The sequence below is a fragment of the Pygocentrus nattereri genome, chromosome 11 (genome assembly GCF_015220715.1).
Source record: "Pygocentrus nattereri isolate fPygNat1 chromosome 11, fPygNat1.pri, whole genome shotgun sequence".
Lineage (NCBI taxonomy): Eukaryota > Metazoa > Chordata > Actinopteri > Characiformes > Serrasalmidae > Pygocentrus > Pygocentrus nattereri.
Window position 1 is genome coordinate 26,110,482 of NC_051221.1, and position 17,295 is coordinate 26,127,776.

General features: G+C 41.2%; 1 protein-coding gene across 1 annotated transcript in view; it reads right to left on the reverse strand.

Annotated features, from left to right (window-relative positions):
* The window catches only part of roraa (RAR-related orphan receptor A, paralog a), a 305,914-nt gene extending 294,617 nt beyond the window's left edge, over positions 1-11,297 (reverse strand). Inside the window, exon 1 of the mRNA XM_017708331.2 lies at positions 10,888-11,297. Coding sequence (XP_017563820.1) covers positions 10,888-11,041 — 154 coding nt within the window. The 5' untranslated portion in view covers positions 11,042-11,297. The remainder of the gene's footprint in view (positions 1-10,887) is intronic.
* Positions 11,298-17,295: the final 5,998 nt, after the last annotated feature.

A 17,295-nucleotide genomic window follows, 5' to 3' on the forward strand; every position in this document is an offset into this window, starting at 1 on the left:
CCCCCGAGTTGATTGCTATCAAGCTTATTCAAATTTCATTTCAACTTGTACAGATCAAGGCAAAATAAACACCCCATAAGCCGACACATGCGTTTCAGAAGCTACAGTATTTGAAAATGATGACTTTTACTACATTTTCTAAATACATAAAATACACATTACGTTCTTTTTGCACAATATACTGAAAGAACATGTAACTTTAGCGCAGCTAATTTTATGATAATTTCAATGGCCTCCTGGAGGAATGATTCAATCATCTAAACCCACGAACATTAACTTCCTATTACTGCATGTCTATTTCTGTCTGTCACGTAAAAATAGGGTTTTAATAACCTGACACGGGGTTAATTATTGCATCCCGGCCGCTACATTATGAAAATAAAGTGGTAAAACACTGATAGATAAGGCAGATAAACTTTTTTGCCTAGAAATGTGGACATGATTGGTGTGGCAAACATGGCAGAGAGGGTCTTCCTCTCTGTCACTGCCAACCCCCTGGATCGATCTTCCGACAGAGGATTAGAGGCTTATATCACTGCCATGTCATTTTCATTCCATTCCTATCCATCCACATATGCAGCCATTAACTGTCCATTAGACAAAAGAGAAATTTCAGTTTCAGTTACTAACAGATCACTTGGTGGGGGGTTGGGGGGGTGGGGGTGACACTGGTTAATCAGCTTGGTAGCAGCAATGAAGAATGGCTATTAATAAGTTGTAATATCAGTTTGTCAGGTGATTTAAATAAAAGTTTGGGGTTTTTTTGGTAGTAGCCTGAGGCGTGGTTTCTCATACTACTACGTTACAACTTTATTTGGTCATTACATCATTAGACAAATGCCTCTAGTATCACCAACACATTAAGACAACGCTTATTTGTTTATATATTTTGACCACATAGAAAGGCTATAATAGTTTCTCATGCAAAAATGTCATTTCTCTAACTGTGTAGTACAGGCCTTCAAGTGGGAAAAGCTTTCTCAATGGCTTTATCTCTGATTACTGCTATACAATACTGATAGCAGTCATATACTCACACATATTATTAGTTTAATTACAGGAGTAAGCTATTATATGGAATGAAAAATTATGGTGTTTGAATTTGTATTTGTTTCATCACAATTCAATAAAATTGGATATAATTATATATTAGAAGTGCACAACAGGAATCTGTGTCCATCTACAAAACACAAAAATGAACTCTCCACTCGTTCAAAATGATATTATTAACTCAATAATGCTTTTTATTATATTTTCCTACAGCATGTAGTTGTAATGAGGCACAACGTGAATGTAACAGTAATATTGCATGCAAAACCTTCTGTTGCCTCACAGAATTACACTGAAGGTCAGCAAGGATACAAAGCCCTAGAACAAACCCCGCCTCCATCCCCTTGCAAGGACTATAAGATATTTAAATAAGAATGAACTAATGGATCCCCATCCAGTGCGATTCAACATGATTAATACTTATGGGTATTGTTTAACCACTGTGGTCCACTACAGCACTGTAATTGGTGAAAAACGCAGGAGAAAGGGGGCTCCAATATTAATAATTAGTTTGGTTAAATCATCATAGGAGAAAGAAATGTGTCCGAGCTCAGAAGATTTTAATCAAAGACTCAAAATAGCAGCTGATTGTAATCTGCAGTCCGAAGTCACCATGGGCGTTTGAAGAATACGACGTGCCTGTGTGTGAAACTAATTTGATTAAGAGTCTGCTGTACCATACCTGAAGGGACGAGATCTGAGTCTCTTACTTTATATCATTTATGGGATTATGTCTTGCTTGTTAATCAAACAGGAATGATCAAAAATAAAAGAGAGGCTGTAATCAGCCAAACTTCTATTTGTTAAGGGGGACTGAAATTCATTTAATGAGAGAAGAGTCAAGCACCTACTTAACACTGCCAAAGCACGCATTAACACAGGTCAAATCATTTTATTACTTAACCAACTGAATAAATGGAAATGATATGCATCTGATTTGAAGACACAAGCTGAGAATTAAATTAGATACAAAAAGCATGGATGTTGCTGTTTTTGCTAAAACAGTAATCCAATCATGCAAATATAGAATCTATTTCAGGCAGCCCGACTGAGACGATCTCTCCAGATAGAAAGAGAAACAACAGGTCTCCAGAGACAAAGGAAACATTGAGTCAAGTCCAGGAAATGGCCAAGATTTTCATGTCCCTTCTGTGTTTCCAAACTTGTTTTTGTGAGCACGGTGAACACACCTTGTAAAAGAACATTTTACATTTTAATATGAAATGCAGACAACATTTCACAACCTCTGGCCAATGGAAACAAACCATTACTTTCAGGCTGATGTTGTGTTCTGCATGAGGCTCTGGAAATCGCTTTAAGAGTATTCTAAGACCAGTTTCCCTCCAGCAAAACCGTAATTTTAACCAGAAAAAAAGGAACAATACAAAGCTGAGGTTGGTTCAGTTCAAAACCGAGCTTGCATTTGTACCACCACACCCACTTGGTGTATTAAAACAGCAAGTGGCATTGACACTTTCTGCTTAACTTTTCATTTTCTGACCACACATTCATCAGAAATGCAGGGTGAACGGCTCTGCCTGCTGAAACTATTCAGTCTGAAGTTGCTGAGGAGAATAACAGTGTTTAAGGGACTGCAGGGGAGCGCTGTTTAAATACCACAGATTTTACGCCATTACCTCTCACTGTTTAAAAATAAAGCACGCGCAAACCAAGCAATGTCAAGGAAATGCAAGCAACAATCCTAGCTTCAGTGTGCACCACTTGTCGGACAAGTCCCACAAATGAAGTGATCAAATTTCACTCTGGGTTCAAAGCACCTGAAATGCACACCCAGACCTAATCTGTGACTGATAATTGGATGAATTTGATTTTGGTCCCTTTGTGCTTCAGCTTACTGGGAGCTCTATGTGTTTGAGCTTTTGAGTAAAAAGAAATGTTGGTTTTAAGGTAACATCTTGCAGTCAGCTCCAGTGTCGTGTGAGTTGTTAAGTGTCCTGTTGGCCCCGGAAATTCTATCAAGTAATCCTTTAGACAAACTCATCACCTACCTGCTCCCCTAAGACCCCTCAGGAGACTATATCACAGCCATGCTTCTCAGCGCCGTGCCCTCCATTAGGCCACAGGCCTAGCTGGGTCGCAGCAGAAGCACAACAGTAAATTTAGACTCCTTTAAAGCACTCCCATAATGCATATGGAGTACATTCATTCATTACTATTTAAACTGACTATCTCAGATATTAACTTCTGTAAATGGGACATAGATCTGAGAGGTGCCCTGTCGCTGGAGAGCTCGCATCAAAATCTGGTGCCTGTCACCAGCTGAGGGGTCTGTTTGCCAGCCCCAGTTGCGCCACTAGTGGCTTGCACTCCAAAATAAGCAGTCCCAGCAGGGTGCAACTTTCAAATATAGTTCAAAGAGGCTAAACTTTGCCTAATCTGGACACCATAGCATTAATCATATATTGATAAATGATCTTAGAAATGTAGGCCCTGATTCTTACATCCGCTAAACTTTATTCCCAATGTAGCATAAATCACAAAGTTTGAGACATTTAAGAAATTTCAGATCATGTTTTGCCACTCACAGACAGCATACAGCTAAGTAAGACTGAAGCCACTTCTGTAGACCCACTTTCCTGAAAAGCCAGTGCACTTCACATGTGCAGTAACTTGGCAAATCCTGGCTGTGCACAATCACCGTATGGAAGCATTTCCTGAGCTTCTAGCAGGGACATCTTGCTGTAAATTCTGTTTAGCTATAAACTGCAGATAGAGGAAAAATCATGAGAGATGCCAGGTATAACTGCATCTTTACTGTGTGAAAGAGTAGCCCTGAGACATAAATACAGAAATATCTCTTGCCAAAAATTCATAGCTCAGGTTGGAAATGACATGGAGCCTCAGAGTAAGCTGTAAAAAAAAAAAAGGAGGCGGGGGCGTGGGGGTATGCATGAAATGAACCTATGATATCAGAGACATACTCGGCCATGAACTTCAAGAAAAACAGTCAGGGTCTGAGGGCAAGCCTAAATCAACACAGCACAAATGCATAGCCTAGAAAGGAAAAATGGGCATATATTGTGTGCCCTATTTCTTACTTCACAGCTGTACAGTAGATCATATTCTGCAAAGCTATAAATATGATAAAATATACTGTCTCCCAAAACATTTAGCAGACCAATACATCACTCTTTTTATGCACTATAGAACTAGCTCCTGGTCGTATGGAAACTGAACGTGTGCAATCTTATGGATACACTGTAGGCTATCTGCAGCACAAAGGTGCAGGGTTTAAAGGTTGCGTAATAGGTGATTTTATGTTCTCAAGTGGACTTTGAATCATGCTTTAGTAACGATTTCATGTTAAAGGGGCCAGGACGTTTTCTGGCCTGCTTTGACACGTTGACCATTCCATGAAGCTGCTCTATGTTTAACAAGCGAAGACCACACTAGTTCTACTTACTTTTAAATCAATATCTGAATGCTCTTAAGAAGAATGCTTCTGGATTAGAACTAGTTCTACCATTAATATTTTTACAGAGTATATGCCTTCCTGAGCATTGCTTATGCAGTGATCCCAATGGGCCTGGCAGATTATTATAATTTGTTACCAGATAATATCAGCAATATTCAATATTCTTGTGGATTTATTTATAATAAATCTCCACCAATATTGCACTTGACTTGTGCAACAAACCATTACACATGTGCTAGTCTTTATAGAAACTTCTAAACTAGGGATGCACAATGATAAGAAAAGAATATTTAGGCAAGCCTGGGCTGCTGTGCTAAAATATCTTCATTCGTTTGACTTAATGGGTAGCCCTACAGAAATAAATGCTGCAATTCTCTGTAATGCCAATCCAGTTAGACTTAGTCACAAATGTTTATATAATGGCATTAGCATTACATTTACATTTACGACATTTGGCTGACGCTCTTATGCAGAGCGTCTTACAATTTGATCATTTTTACATAGGTAGGCCAAGGCGGTGTTAGGAGTCTTGCCCAAGGACTCTTACTGGTATAGTTTAGGGTGATTGCCCAGGTGGGATTGAACCCCAGTCTACAGTGTAGAAGGCAGAGGTGTTAAACACTACACTATCCCAACCACCCATTGTATAGCACCCAGCATTAGTATATATGCACGTGAAAAATATAGGGTATTGGCATCAGTCTGCAATTCTTGTATCAATATATTCCTATAATTAACTAAGGATAACATTACATTTTTTCTATGACTAGAAATAACAGAAAAATTAAAAGTGTCAATTTACAGAAATTACCTGTATTTTCTGAATTTTTTTGTCCCTTAAAAATGGTATTGACAAAACTTTCATCTCAATCTTGTCCTACTTCCCAGGACATGGACCTCACTGCTGGTTTGCCTGAGAGTCCTGCTTGGCTTTGTACAGCACTATTATAAGTTACCCTTTACCTCTGATTTAAAACCAGGTTTGTGGTGACACCAACATAGAGCTGGTCCTAGATCAGCTCAGAAGGGTGACTTCCACTAACCCCTGTTCAAGCACACAGGGAAAACCTAATCCCTGGTATTTGAGAATGTCACAGGCTTTTTGAAACAGGGCTGTCAGACAGACTAGCATGAGCAGCGTGCCAGCTCCAGGCTTTTGGAAGGCTTTTGTGCAGAAACCTTGTTTAGAGACCTCCACTCCCTCACGCCCCATCCGTCTTCTGTCAGCGCTGGGTAAACATGGGCCGCCACTCCTGCCCACAGCGCTCCGTGTAAAATAGCACTGGCTGTGGTGGTGAGAGTCCACTTTAAGCAGCCAGACACTGGAGCCTGTAACACTTTGGGTTTCTTTCTGCAGAACATCTACTGGCCAACAAAAACAACAGCTCCGGCCAGACTACTATGTTGAGAGGTGTCTGGTGTTTTTATGTGTACATAGCTACATGGTGGCATCTGGCCAGGATCAAGCATGGTGATGGTTATAAAAAGGTGGAGAAATGTGGATGTTTATCTTATGCTACTGAAGCAACTTAAGATGATTTTTCAGGAAAGCGTTGGTGTAACAGGATAATATTTATTGGGCTAATTACAGGGTTCATATCAGAGGGCACAGCTTGGTTCCCTATCTCCCCTGCTGGGGAGAGTCAATCAGCACACAACCAGGTGACAGATTTCACCATGGCACAGTAACACTGTGAAAGAGGGAACAAAATATTGTTGTCTGACATGCCAGCTAATAAGTATAGCCTAGGCCTTCACAGATGGCAGACCCCACAGTGGTGCCACTGTATTCCACATGCAGTAAAAATAAGCCTACGCTCTCCTCAGTGTGGACAAACACAAGTCAGAACAAGCATTGCCCAAGCCTCAGAGACTTGACATGCACCTGGCTGATTGATTTAAAGACCTCTTGTTGTGACGTTAGGAACTCACAACCCGAGATTAGTGATGTAACCCTGTACAGGAGTATCTGATAGTTTAGGAGTGAAGACAAGAATGGGGATTCTTGGTATTAACAGGTGTTCCTCTCTCCCACTGCTACGAAATATACTAGAAGACTGCAGTCCCAGGTTGAGACCTTGTATTCAGTCTTCTCACTTCCTTTTTTACAGAATTTTCACCAAATTTCACTCACTTCCCAGCGCTAATCTCCTCTCATACTGGCAAGACAGAAGGACAGGACAGCATGGGCTATTCAATATACTGAGAACATGGGCATCTGACTTATCAGTATCTAACTCAGTAAAGAACGCAACATTCCTCCATGGAACAAGGCACGCAACGTTGCATTCCTCCATGGAACATGGCACATCGCAGATTCAATCTGAGCCTGAAGGCTGTTTCATAGACTGTACTTTTGTGCCATAAAGAAGACTCAAACACTGAGAAAAGTTCATGGCTGTTGGAGGGAATGCAGTTTTAATCATACAAAAGTAAAAGTTGCCATTAGCTATTTGTAAAAAGCTGCAATTACTGGCAATAGGCATAATGGCAATAATGAGCATGACATTCAAACTTGAATGCTGCACCAACCTGCACTGTAAACCTGATATTTATTTTCTTTATCCTCCTTTATGCTTAAATGACATAAATCAGTAATATCTACAATAACAGACACAGTCATGGAAATAACAGTGAGCGTCTACAGTTTTCTTTTCTGTGCATCTCTAGGCCAGCCATGCTGGACAATGCATATGCAATATTTACAACCTTATACTCTCAAAAAGGAAATGAGGGGGTGTAACACAATTAGCAGTACAGCAGCAATGCCGAGAAGAAGGCTCTGAAAGGAACCAGCCAGCTCTAAACCTTTGGAAGAACTGCTACATAAGTGACCTTAGATCAGCAATGAAATCAGCCTGCTACAACTTCTGAACGGAAAAGGATCAAGACCTTCATTACCACAACAGCTCCACAGCTGTACATAGAGTCAGAGTATTCCTTAGCATTAATCACACCATTAATATTGATTATTTTCAAACTTCCCCCTCCAGAGCTGGAGGATGCTGCGCTACGATAATGATACCTTCTCACTAATGATTTCAGCAGACCCACAAGCCTGCCTTTCCGCACCCTCTGATATCTTACAAGAAACTCTGCTGAAGTAAGCCTTTAATACTTCACGAGTGTGGCTGCTCTGGGTTAAAAATGAGTCAGATGTTCTCTTCTCAGAGTGCCAGCATCTAAAGAGGAACAAAAAGAAAGCTAACAAAGAAAAACTGAACAGGAGTTCCTTTGTGGAAGTATTATTTCTAAAAAAAAAAAAAAACAACAACAAACAAAAAAAACACAACAATAATAATAGCAATAATAACAAAAACAATAATAATATAAACTAAGATGAATATTATGCAAAGGCCTGAGTGGATCCTGTTTAAAAATACCAATTGAGAATTTGTTGCTCAGTATTTTATTCCCCCATCTGTTGGTTTCTGTGGATAAACTTAAGAGCAGTGTCTGAACCACACACTGTAATTAGGGAATTCTTCACATGTTTGAAACAAAAAGCTAAGCCACACTGCCTGATTGTTGGGGTTTTTCTGTGAACTTATTTTGGCTGCCATGAAATCATTTTATGCTATGACACAAATAGCAGCATGCATACTGCATATATATAAGTCCAACCATGTACTACAAGTTTCAATTGCAATATTATATATTCAATCAGTTCAAATGAGACACTGCATTACAGCTCAAATAATAGCAAGACACAAAAGGTTCCAAGGCAAGCACTGATGTAGAAAACAATATTCAAACAGCACTTGAGATCATTTTTTACTATTATCACAACTCTTGTAAGGGTATTTCCTTGTAGTACAAGTTTGAAGATCAAAGTAAGTGAGCTTGCTTAAAATGAAGTCTGATCAATCTTTGTGCTGGAGCTGCTGCTCTTACAGAACCCCGACATGCGTTACTTTAAGGTGGTGACGCAGAATATGCTAGGAGAGTGCAGTGTGACCACACTGGCAAACTAAAGTAAAACCAAGCAGGTATTTACTGGAAGGGACAAATACTTGCTTATAAAACAAGTTCAGATATAGTTTGTATAAAATGATGCAATTTTAAACATGCATGCAAATTGTAGAAAGAAAAGAACCTACACTTACCTCTAATCTAATTACTCTGAACTTCACTTACCTCTAATCTAATTACTCTGAACTTTTCATGCCATTGATTGCATTACTTCCAATACTGAATCATGCAGAAGTTACAAGAAAGTGGTAATAAACATTGCTGGATTTGAACATATATATTTGAAAATACATATTTGAATGGGTATATCTGAGAGCTTCTGAGCACCTGCTACACGTACGTTCAAGAGTAAGCAAAGCCAGTCTGCACTTTTTTCGCCGGTGACATGATTGCAGTTACAGCAAAATACAAACTCACTCTCTGCTGTTTTTATTCAAAGCTACTAGAAGTTTGAGAAGGTGACATAAAAATGATAAATGATGTGAATGTTGGCAATAATAATATTTTTACTAAGATTGCCTGCCCTGGATTTAGCTGTAGTGCTGCACAAATTGTGAAAGGCCTTGTATTATCTGTGCTATCACTTTATCTCAGATTTGATAAAGCGCTATTAAACACCTGTGTCTGTGTTAGTCACGTCGGAGTTGCTCAAGTCTAAGAAAACTGGAGGGAATGTGAAACAATCCAGAGCAGAGCTTTCCAAGTGAACATTTTGTCTCTCTCTTTCTCTTTCTTTCCCTCTCTCTCTCTCTCTCTCTCTCTCTCTCTCGCCCATTCACAAGGTTACATAACAGAGCTAAGGCGTTCTTTTTCCTGCCTTTCCCTTCCAGATGCACTTTAGTCCTTTGCAGTAAAGGGTGGAGATGAATATAGGTCAGCGGGTTAGGAGTGTCTCGTGGCCAGACTTTTTCATTAAAGAAAAAAAGGGGGTCTGACTCAAATCAGCCTAAAATAAAGGTTTAAACGGGCGAAATGCCGTCATATACCTCCTTCAGTCTGCTATTACATAACCAGGCTGAGCTCGGAAACTAAGCGAGTCGCAAAGTGAAACAGTCGTGCTCTTTCGGCGCTCATAGAAAGTGGAAAAGGTGGGAAAAGAAGAGCATAAATGTCGACGTCGCGGCACAAAAGAACGCGTTTGGTGTTTAGAAAACTTCTAGAGCGCGCGTGAGAACTGAATGATGTCTGTCGGTGTCTCTCTCTCGAGCGCGCGCTACTCTGTTTATGGCAAAACTTGTTACATAACCAGCTTACATTCCACCTTCACCATATCAGCGGCTAAATTTACCCCCGCGCCGCCGGTCTAGCGTGGACCTAGCGGACGCGGTGAGCGCGGGGCCGACCTACAGCGAGCCCCACCTGCCCCCAAAACTTTCACCCCCTTACTTTCCTCTTCTTCTTTCTTTTCTCTGCCTCTTAGTGAGATCACGCTAAGGCGCAGATCCATTTTCCGCCGAACTTAGACGAGCGGACCTGAATGGAGGCTGCCGAGGGGGAGTGGCTTAAACGAGCCTCTACTGTCTCTACTGTAAAACACAAGCGGCTCCTCACAGCGCTGGGCTCGGCGGTGCCCCTCATTATGATGGCCGAGCGGCGGTTACCGTCCCCTCATAGCCCCGTTCAACATCTGCCCCGTTTCCACACGCGCGTTAGCGGCTCCGCGCAGCGCACGAGCCGGAGCGGAGCGGGCAGAGAGCGCGCGCGCGAGAGAGTGAGAAAGACAGAAAGAGAGAGAGAAGGAGCGCGTGCACCGACACGCAAGGCTCACTGACAGCTAACGTGGAAAACACACGCAGCCGTACTCTCACACACACACTCACTTACACTCACGCCGTGGGACGTGGAAGTATGTTCGAACACACGGTCCACGAAAACAGCTGTGAAACTGCTGAAAATGTGTCATTATAGCGACTCAAGCGGCGGAGAAAAGTGCTCGGCGAAGTTGGATTCCAGAAAAGAAAATCAGCGTTTCGCCAGTCAAATCGATGGCCTTCTATTGCGGCCACATATCTAAAAATATGCCGCTTTGAGCCGGATTTGCTGGCCGCACTGATCTGCTTCTGTAACGGCTGGCTGTTTGTGTAATTTTAATCTGTGGAGCCGCTGCTGCCTGGCGCTGTCATAGCCAGCCACAATGCTAAGATCTGCCTGCCTGCCTGCCTGCCTGTCAGTCGCGGTTATGCGAGCAGCGGCAGCAGCAGCCCAACTCCACACTGTTACAATGAAACGGGTTATAAACGGCCAGAGAGGCTAAAGAAATGTGGGCTCTCTGTTTCAGAGCCACAATAAAAACCGCCTCACATCTCCATTCCACGCACAGCCCCACCGATCTGAGTTGATCCTGCCACGGATTCACTTTGAAGTTTGCTGCATCAGTGTTCAGGCAGATCAATAGCTCGCCGCTGACACTAAACTCAGTGGCCTCTTACCTCTGTTGGTGCTGGAGCAGCTCTGTCTCCTGACCGGGGCTTGGTGCTCAGCTTTGCGGAGAGTCTCCAGGTTTACCGGGGTTTCCCTGACCGGGGTAGCCGACTCTGAGGCGCTGTTGCCCGGGTCGCTTGTTGGATCTGGAGGGGACTCCATGTTGTATCTCGGGGTTTTTTTGGCGTCTTTTCTCTCTCTTCTCTCCTCTTCTGTCTTCTAGCGGACCACGAGGCGTCGCGACGAGATTTTTTCGAGCTAAGAAGACTTCGCCTGGCCGTGTAAATTTAGAGCAGAACTAAGAAATGTTCAAAAAACGCGAGTGTAGCCAGAGGTGGGTGTGTGGGTCTGATTGTCCACTGGCAGCGCTAGAGAGAGCTCGAGTCAGACGACTGAGAAAGGGAGAGGTTGTCAATAGTCGATGAATGGATGTGAGCGGTGGAGGAGCCCTCTCACACTGAGCAATGCCTCTTTCATGTCCTCTTATTATGTTTCACAGATATGTCGACATGTTCGCCGGGTCTCAGACTGTCGATGCGCTGGAACAAACACACGCAGCAGGGCAGAAACAGCAGAATGATCACAAGGAGATGTGCTCGATCTCGGCTTCTCATCACTATTATTATTTTTCAACTTTACTGAATTATGAGCCTAAACGCGGCTGGTGATTAGACAGCAATACTGTGAGAAATGTAGATGTACTGATGCGTATATAGGCAACATATGCACTGCGTTAGTGAGCATTAATATCAAACACCACGAAATGTGAATTTAGGCTCGATCTCGGCAATGGCAGCTTCTCATCACTGTTTTTTCCCCCCTCAACTTTACTGAGTTATGAGCCTAAACACGGGCTAATGTTCAGACAGCAACACTGTGAGGAATCATGTTTACTGAAGCTCAACATGTGTGATGCATTAGTGAGCACTAACATCAAAGACCCAAACTAACCGTCTCCCATTCCAAACACCAAATGTCCCAGTTGTCATATAATGACGTGACATAATAAAGCAATCAAACATTTAAGAGATCAAATATATATGGAACATATATTACATTTATTTATTTGAGCAAATGTAGATACATTTCTCTGCTGTATGGACCCCCATAGAGAAATGAACATTGTTGCTTTTAGTTATTATGTTATTATATAATACTGCTTTTAAATATTATACTTTGTGGTGTGGTGTAGCTGAGAAGTTTGACACTGAACTTTAGTGCAAAAAAAACCTTTTTAGTACAATTTAGTGAAGTAAATATGTTAGGGCCGCTGTTTTCTGTTTACTTTTATCATACAGGCCTTGAATTCTAGTCACAAGTCTGAGCTGCTGTTACAGCGTAACCATGCGTCGCTTCTGAACCCCAAAACACGACTTCAATCACGAGAAATCGCGCACTTTTCAAAGCTAAACTCTCCCCGTTCGCCTTCAGAGCCGTTGGAGAGCAGCCCCAGCCGTATCCGCCTCAGTAGATTAAGTTGGTCTGGATGCTCACAGACACTGCCAACCGATTCAAACCTCCGCTGCTTAAGTTCGGCTGAGTTCCTACATAAACGGGCTGTGTGGTTAGACAGAGGGTGACAGGAGCGAGCGTTTTCTCGGATAGTGTCATTGCTCTTTCTCCAGCCGCAAATGGCGCTGCCAAAGTCCACGTGCACTGCTGAGGAGGGGGCGGGGCTCAGGAGGCGTGCGCGCCGCTTTGACCCGCCCCCTCCACGGCAGCGCACGTGGACTTTGGCATGGTCGGTGATCACCCGGCTAACCTTTGAGCAACACACTTCAGAGAAACGAGCAGTTAGCTTTGAAAGCCCTGCAAGCCTAGAAACTCAACGGCAATCATGGGAAACCTTCTTTAACAGGTGGCCTAATGGTGGCAATCTCCCACTGTTATCGCTAATAGGAAGTAATAGAGGCAACAGTGAACAACCATTGCAAAGCATGAGCTCAAGTTCTTTAACCTGAAGGGTGTTGAGTATATTCCAGGTTTATGATGTGCCAGCTCTCAATGCTCTATTCGTTCTCTAATAATAAGTGGAGTAACGCATTTACCGACAAGATTCACCTGACGTATTTACAGCACAGACCCAGAAAGCCACAGACTTTAAAAAGGCTAGGTTACACGTCCACATTTGACTCCTAAGTCAGAGATTAGTGACTCACTGCTTGCCACATGGCACTGAAAAGGACACTGAAATGTGGGTGTTCTCTCTCTCTACTCCCCCCTGTGAGGTTTTCCAGCTCTATTGGTCAGGTCAGTTGCAAAGCTTTCTTTCTTATCACTATGAAAGCATCCATACCTAGACTATTTAACTGTGCAATATTCATTTCTCTCAATACGTCACCTGGTCCTGTTGAAAACTTTATCTGTTTTCACTTAAAGCTCAAGAAACGTCGGCGAATGATTAGCCCATAATGAATGCAGCGTTAAATCAAGTTTTACAGCTAATGTACTTCTGCATTTCCAGACCTGAAAATCAACCAATTCAGTCCTTCTTGCTTGCCTCTCTTCAAGGCTTGTTGACACTGTGCTCATGCTGATGATGGCCCCCAGCCAAATAAAATCCGAGATCAAACTTCAAACCACAGCACGACATCAAGGGCTCTCTTTCATACCAGGGTATGCAACTATCTAACTCTCACAATAAGAAATCAGGGTTGACATGCAGAGAACACTGTTCTTTTTCTATTTTATATTTCAGGCAGAAAACAATTACTTATTATGCCTCACCTTGCGAGATGACGGTGGTTGCAATGTTACTCGGGGACTGGATTGTACTCAAGTGAGCCTCTAATCAAGTTAGAAATGCAGAGACAGAATATCATATTTAAAATGGCATTAATACATTGAAATGATAACATTACACACAGTGTTATTATGGCTTGCAGAAGTAGTGGGCCATATGGACAAAAAAGAACATTTTCATGAAACTGAACCTTTAGTTTTTCTGAGGTTTAATAAGCTGGAAAAGACCACAAAGAGTCAGTAGTGCCACATTCATAAATATCATCAAAACTATGAATATAATTATTTTTGTTAAATTTTTTTACGCCACACTGCACTAAATCCAATTAAACGGGACAAATTATGCTCTGTTTGTAATGAAACATGTGGTTAGTCATGTGGTTCTTTAAGTATGATGTTCATAAATTGCTTGGAAAAGCATATTGTGGTGTAATTTATCACAACAATAAATATCTTCATACTGGCTAGCCCTACCCACAAGGGTTGGTGTCTGTATTGCAGCTGGTATGTGTATTGTGTGGAGTTGTGTGTTTTATTGTGCTTCTTGTACTGTATTGTGTGTGTTTGAGAGGTCACTCTGAGTGAGAAATTCACTGTAAATGTATGAAAGGCAATAAATGACACTACTGTACCCCAATAAGGTAAAACTGTACACTAAGTTATTTCACCTTTTTCACAAATGTGAACACAAGTTGGGCGTGTTGTATTTTCATTTTTATCTGTTTACTTATTTTGTTTATGATAAACAATGGCAAAGCAAGTCTTACCAGTTCTGTCACCTGTTACAAGTGATTTGCATGAAGTCATTTGTTTCCAAACAACAAAGTCCATGTTGTAATCAACAAATCACTCTAAATTTGGTTTGTAATGTTCTTCTTTTCTTTCTTGAGCCTCTTTCGTATTGCTGCCTTTCTTCTGTCTGTCTTTGAGCTCATCACTCAGTTCAGAACTGCTGTAGGAAAAGGGGCTTCAGTGTCTCTATGTGTGATTGTGCATTTGCTGTAGACAGTTGTTAAAGGCTTCACATCATGAGAAACTGAATTTTCCTTGCATGTTTTAAATAACAGGAGACTGAAGTAATATGTCAACATTTTTTAAATTCTAAAGTATACAATTCATTTGATACACCACCATATGGCCACCAGTGGAACAAAACCTCTTATCTCCATTTTTGTTGTTGTTATTTTTTTTTTTCCATTTGTCCAGGGTGTATCCTGCCTTCCACCCTATGACCGTTGGGATAGGCTCCAGCATCCCCCGCAACCCAGAAGGAGCAACATGTGTGTGTGTGTGTGTGTGTGCGTGTATGTGTGTGTGTGTGTGTGTGTGTGTGTGTCCCTACATCATTTGAAAATATCACCTGTTGTTTACACTGTCAAAATTCCACAACATGGACTGATAGAAATGGTCCAGAATGACTTACAATGAAAAATGTATTCCAATGGTGATGATATGAAACATTCCACTTGCGTTAATTTAGCTCCGCCCATTCATATGGATGTTATACTGAATGCTTCAGCTCAGCCTGCTTTTTAAATCAGGCATAATACCAGACACCCAGTAAGAACAGAGCTTATTTGCATATATCAGTCTTAAAGGTGTAACAAAAACACTTCAATTCTAGAGTATAAAGAAGTTGGAAACTGGTCATAAAAATGCATTATGGCCGCTTTTTACTCATAAAACTATATAAACGTCATAAGCGATTTCATTCAGAAAAATTAAGCGTATATATTATTTAAATAGTAAAGAAAATTTCAAATATTCAAAAAAGCAAACAGGGTCAAATATCTCATTACGGAATGTTTTCACAACACCATAATTAGTCAGTAATGCACATTATGAATTAAATAATTGTTATGTTAATAGAAACTATTAGCAGTTCCATTCAAAATACAAAACATGCCTCCATTATTGAGAGCTGGTTGCATCTTACACAATGCAGTTAGCCTTTCCATGTGTCATATCTTGCTGATAAGAAAAAATGTCATGTTGTTATTTAGCTTTTAGCATTATGTATTTATAATGTATTCTCTTAATGTGCTAAAAGAGCTTGTAAAGCAGAGACAGCTGGTTAAACTACACAGTGGCTTCACAGCTAACACTGCTCTCTTTGTTCTCGTGTAATTTTGAAAGCTCCAAAATGCTGTCTCACATATCCTACCATCTCCAGTCTGGGTAATTGTCCCACAGATTACGTCCCCAGGCTCAGTCCAAACACATCGGCCTTCCCCTCTCTGAGCTCGTTTTTTAATTATGGACAGTGAAGAGCATGAAGAGTGCACTCTTACAGGACACACACAAAAAACACAATAACCTTCACTCATACAACTCAACTGTACATATACTCATTACACAGCCATTTCCCCTCTCTCTCCTTCTCTCTTTCTCCCCTTTTATTTCTTTCACCTCTCTCTCTCTCTCTCTCTCTTTAATCACTGTTGGTTTATCTCTCTCTCTCTTTCTCTCTGTCTTTCTTTCCTTTTGTTTCCCCCTCTCTCTATTTCATTCATGCCCCTCCTGTTGTCTGTTTCTCTTTATTTGTCTCATGTCTCTCACTCACCGCGACTCTATCTGGACTATGTGGTTAACGATGATGATGTTGATGATGACGTCTCTCGCTCTTTTTTTATCTCTGTTTCTCTCCCTTACTTACTCCCTCTTTCTCTCCCTCCTTTTGTCTAGCTTTCTATTTCTCTCATATCCCTTTCTCGTCTCTGTTCCACTCTCCCTGCATCTCTCTCCCTTTATCTTTCTTCTTTGCTTCTCTCGTCATGTCTCTTCCACTTTTTTTCTCTGATATTCTCTCTCTGTCTGTCTCTCTCTCTCTTTCTCTCTCTTATTCTTCCTCTCTTTTTGTCTCTCCTTCTTTTCCATCTCTCTTTTTCTCTGTTTGGTTGATAGTTTTGATCCACAATGAAAAGCTTTGCTTTTTTTTTCTCTCTCCAAAATGTATTATGTAACTTTTAACATGTTCCTATATATATTGTACAGAAGTAACTACAGGGCTGTTTCATGAAAGCTAATCAGAGTGTAAGTACATCTTACATATGATCCTCAGTGGAATGTGGTTAGGCTGGTGAACTTCATCTCAGGGCACTCCCCTCATTGCTTACATTGTATTGACGTCATTTCTATATTTGTCATTTAACCTCAGACTGGAGTTGAACAGAGACCTGTATGGTAAGAATGAATTAAAGGAGAATAAAGACAATGTTCCTACTCTCTAGATCATTCAAAGAGTTGCAGATCATATGCTCTCAGAACCTACAATACACACACACAGTGATCAGTGATTGAGCAGAAGAGTGAGAAGCTCTACGATTACAGGAACGCTTTTCCAGCACTTCTTTAGTTACGTATATATAGAGGAACTTGGTGCTGACTTCCACATTCCACATTCAAACATTAAGTTATCCCATAAGAACTGTTTATTTTATTATCTCTCTAATGAAAAATCTCTCATTAATCTGAACCAGGTATCGGAAAACATCATCATTCCAGCCTACTGTCAAACACAAGACACACCAAATGGATGCATTCAGAAAACTCACCCGTTGGATTGCAGACATGCTACAGATCAAGAGTACAGTTGTTTATTGTGTTTGTCATGTTATGCAACCCCACTAATTCCTCTTGAGTTCAGAATGAATGAAGTTTCCAACATTTGAGTC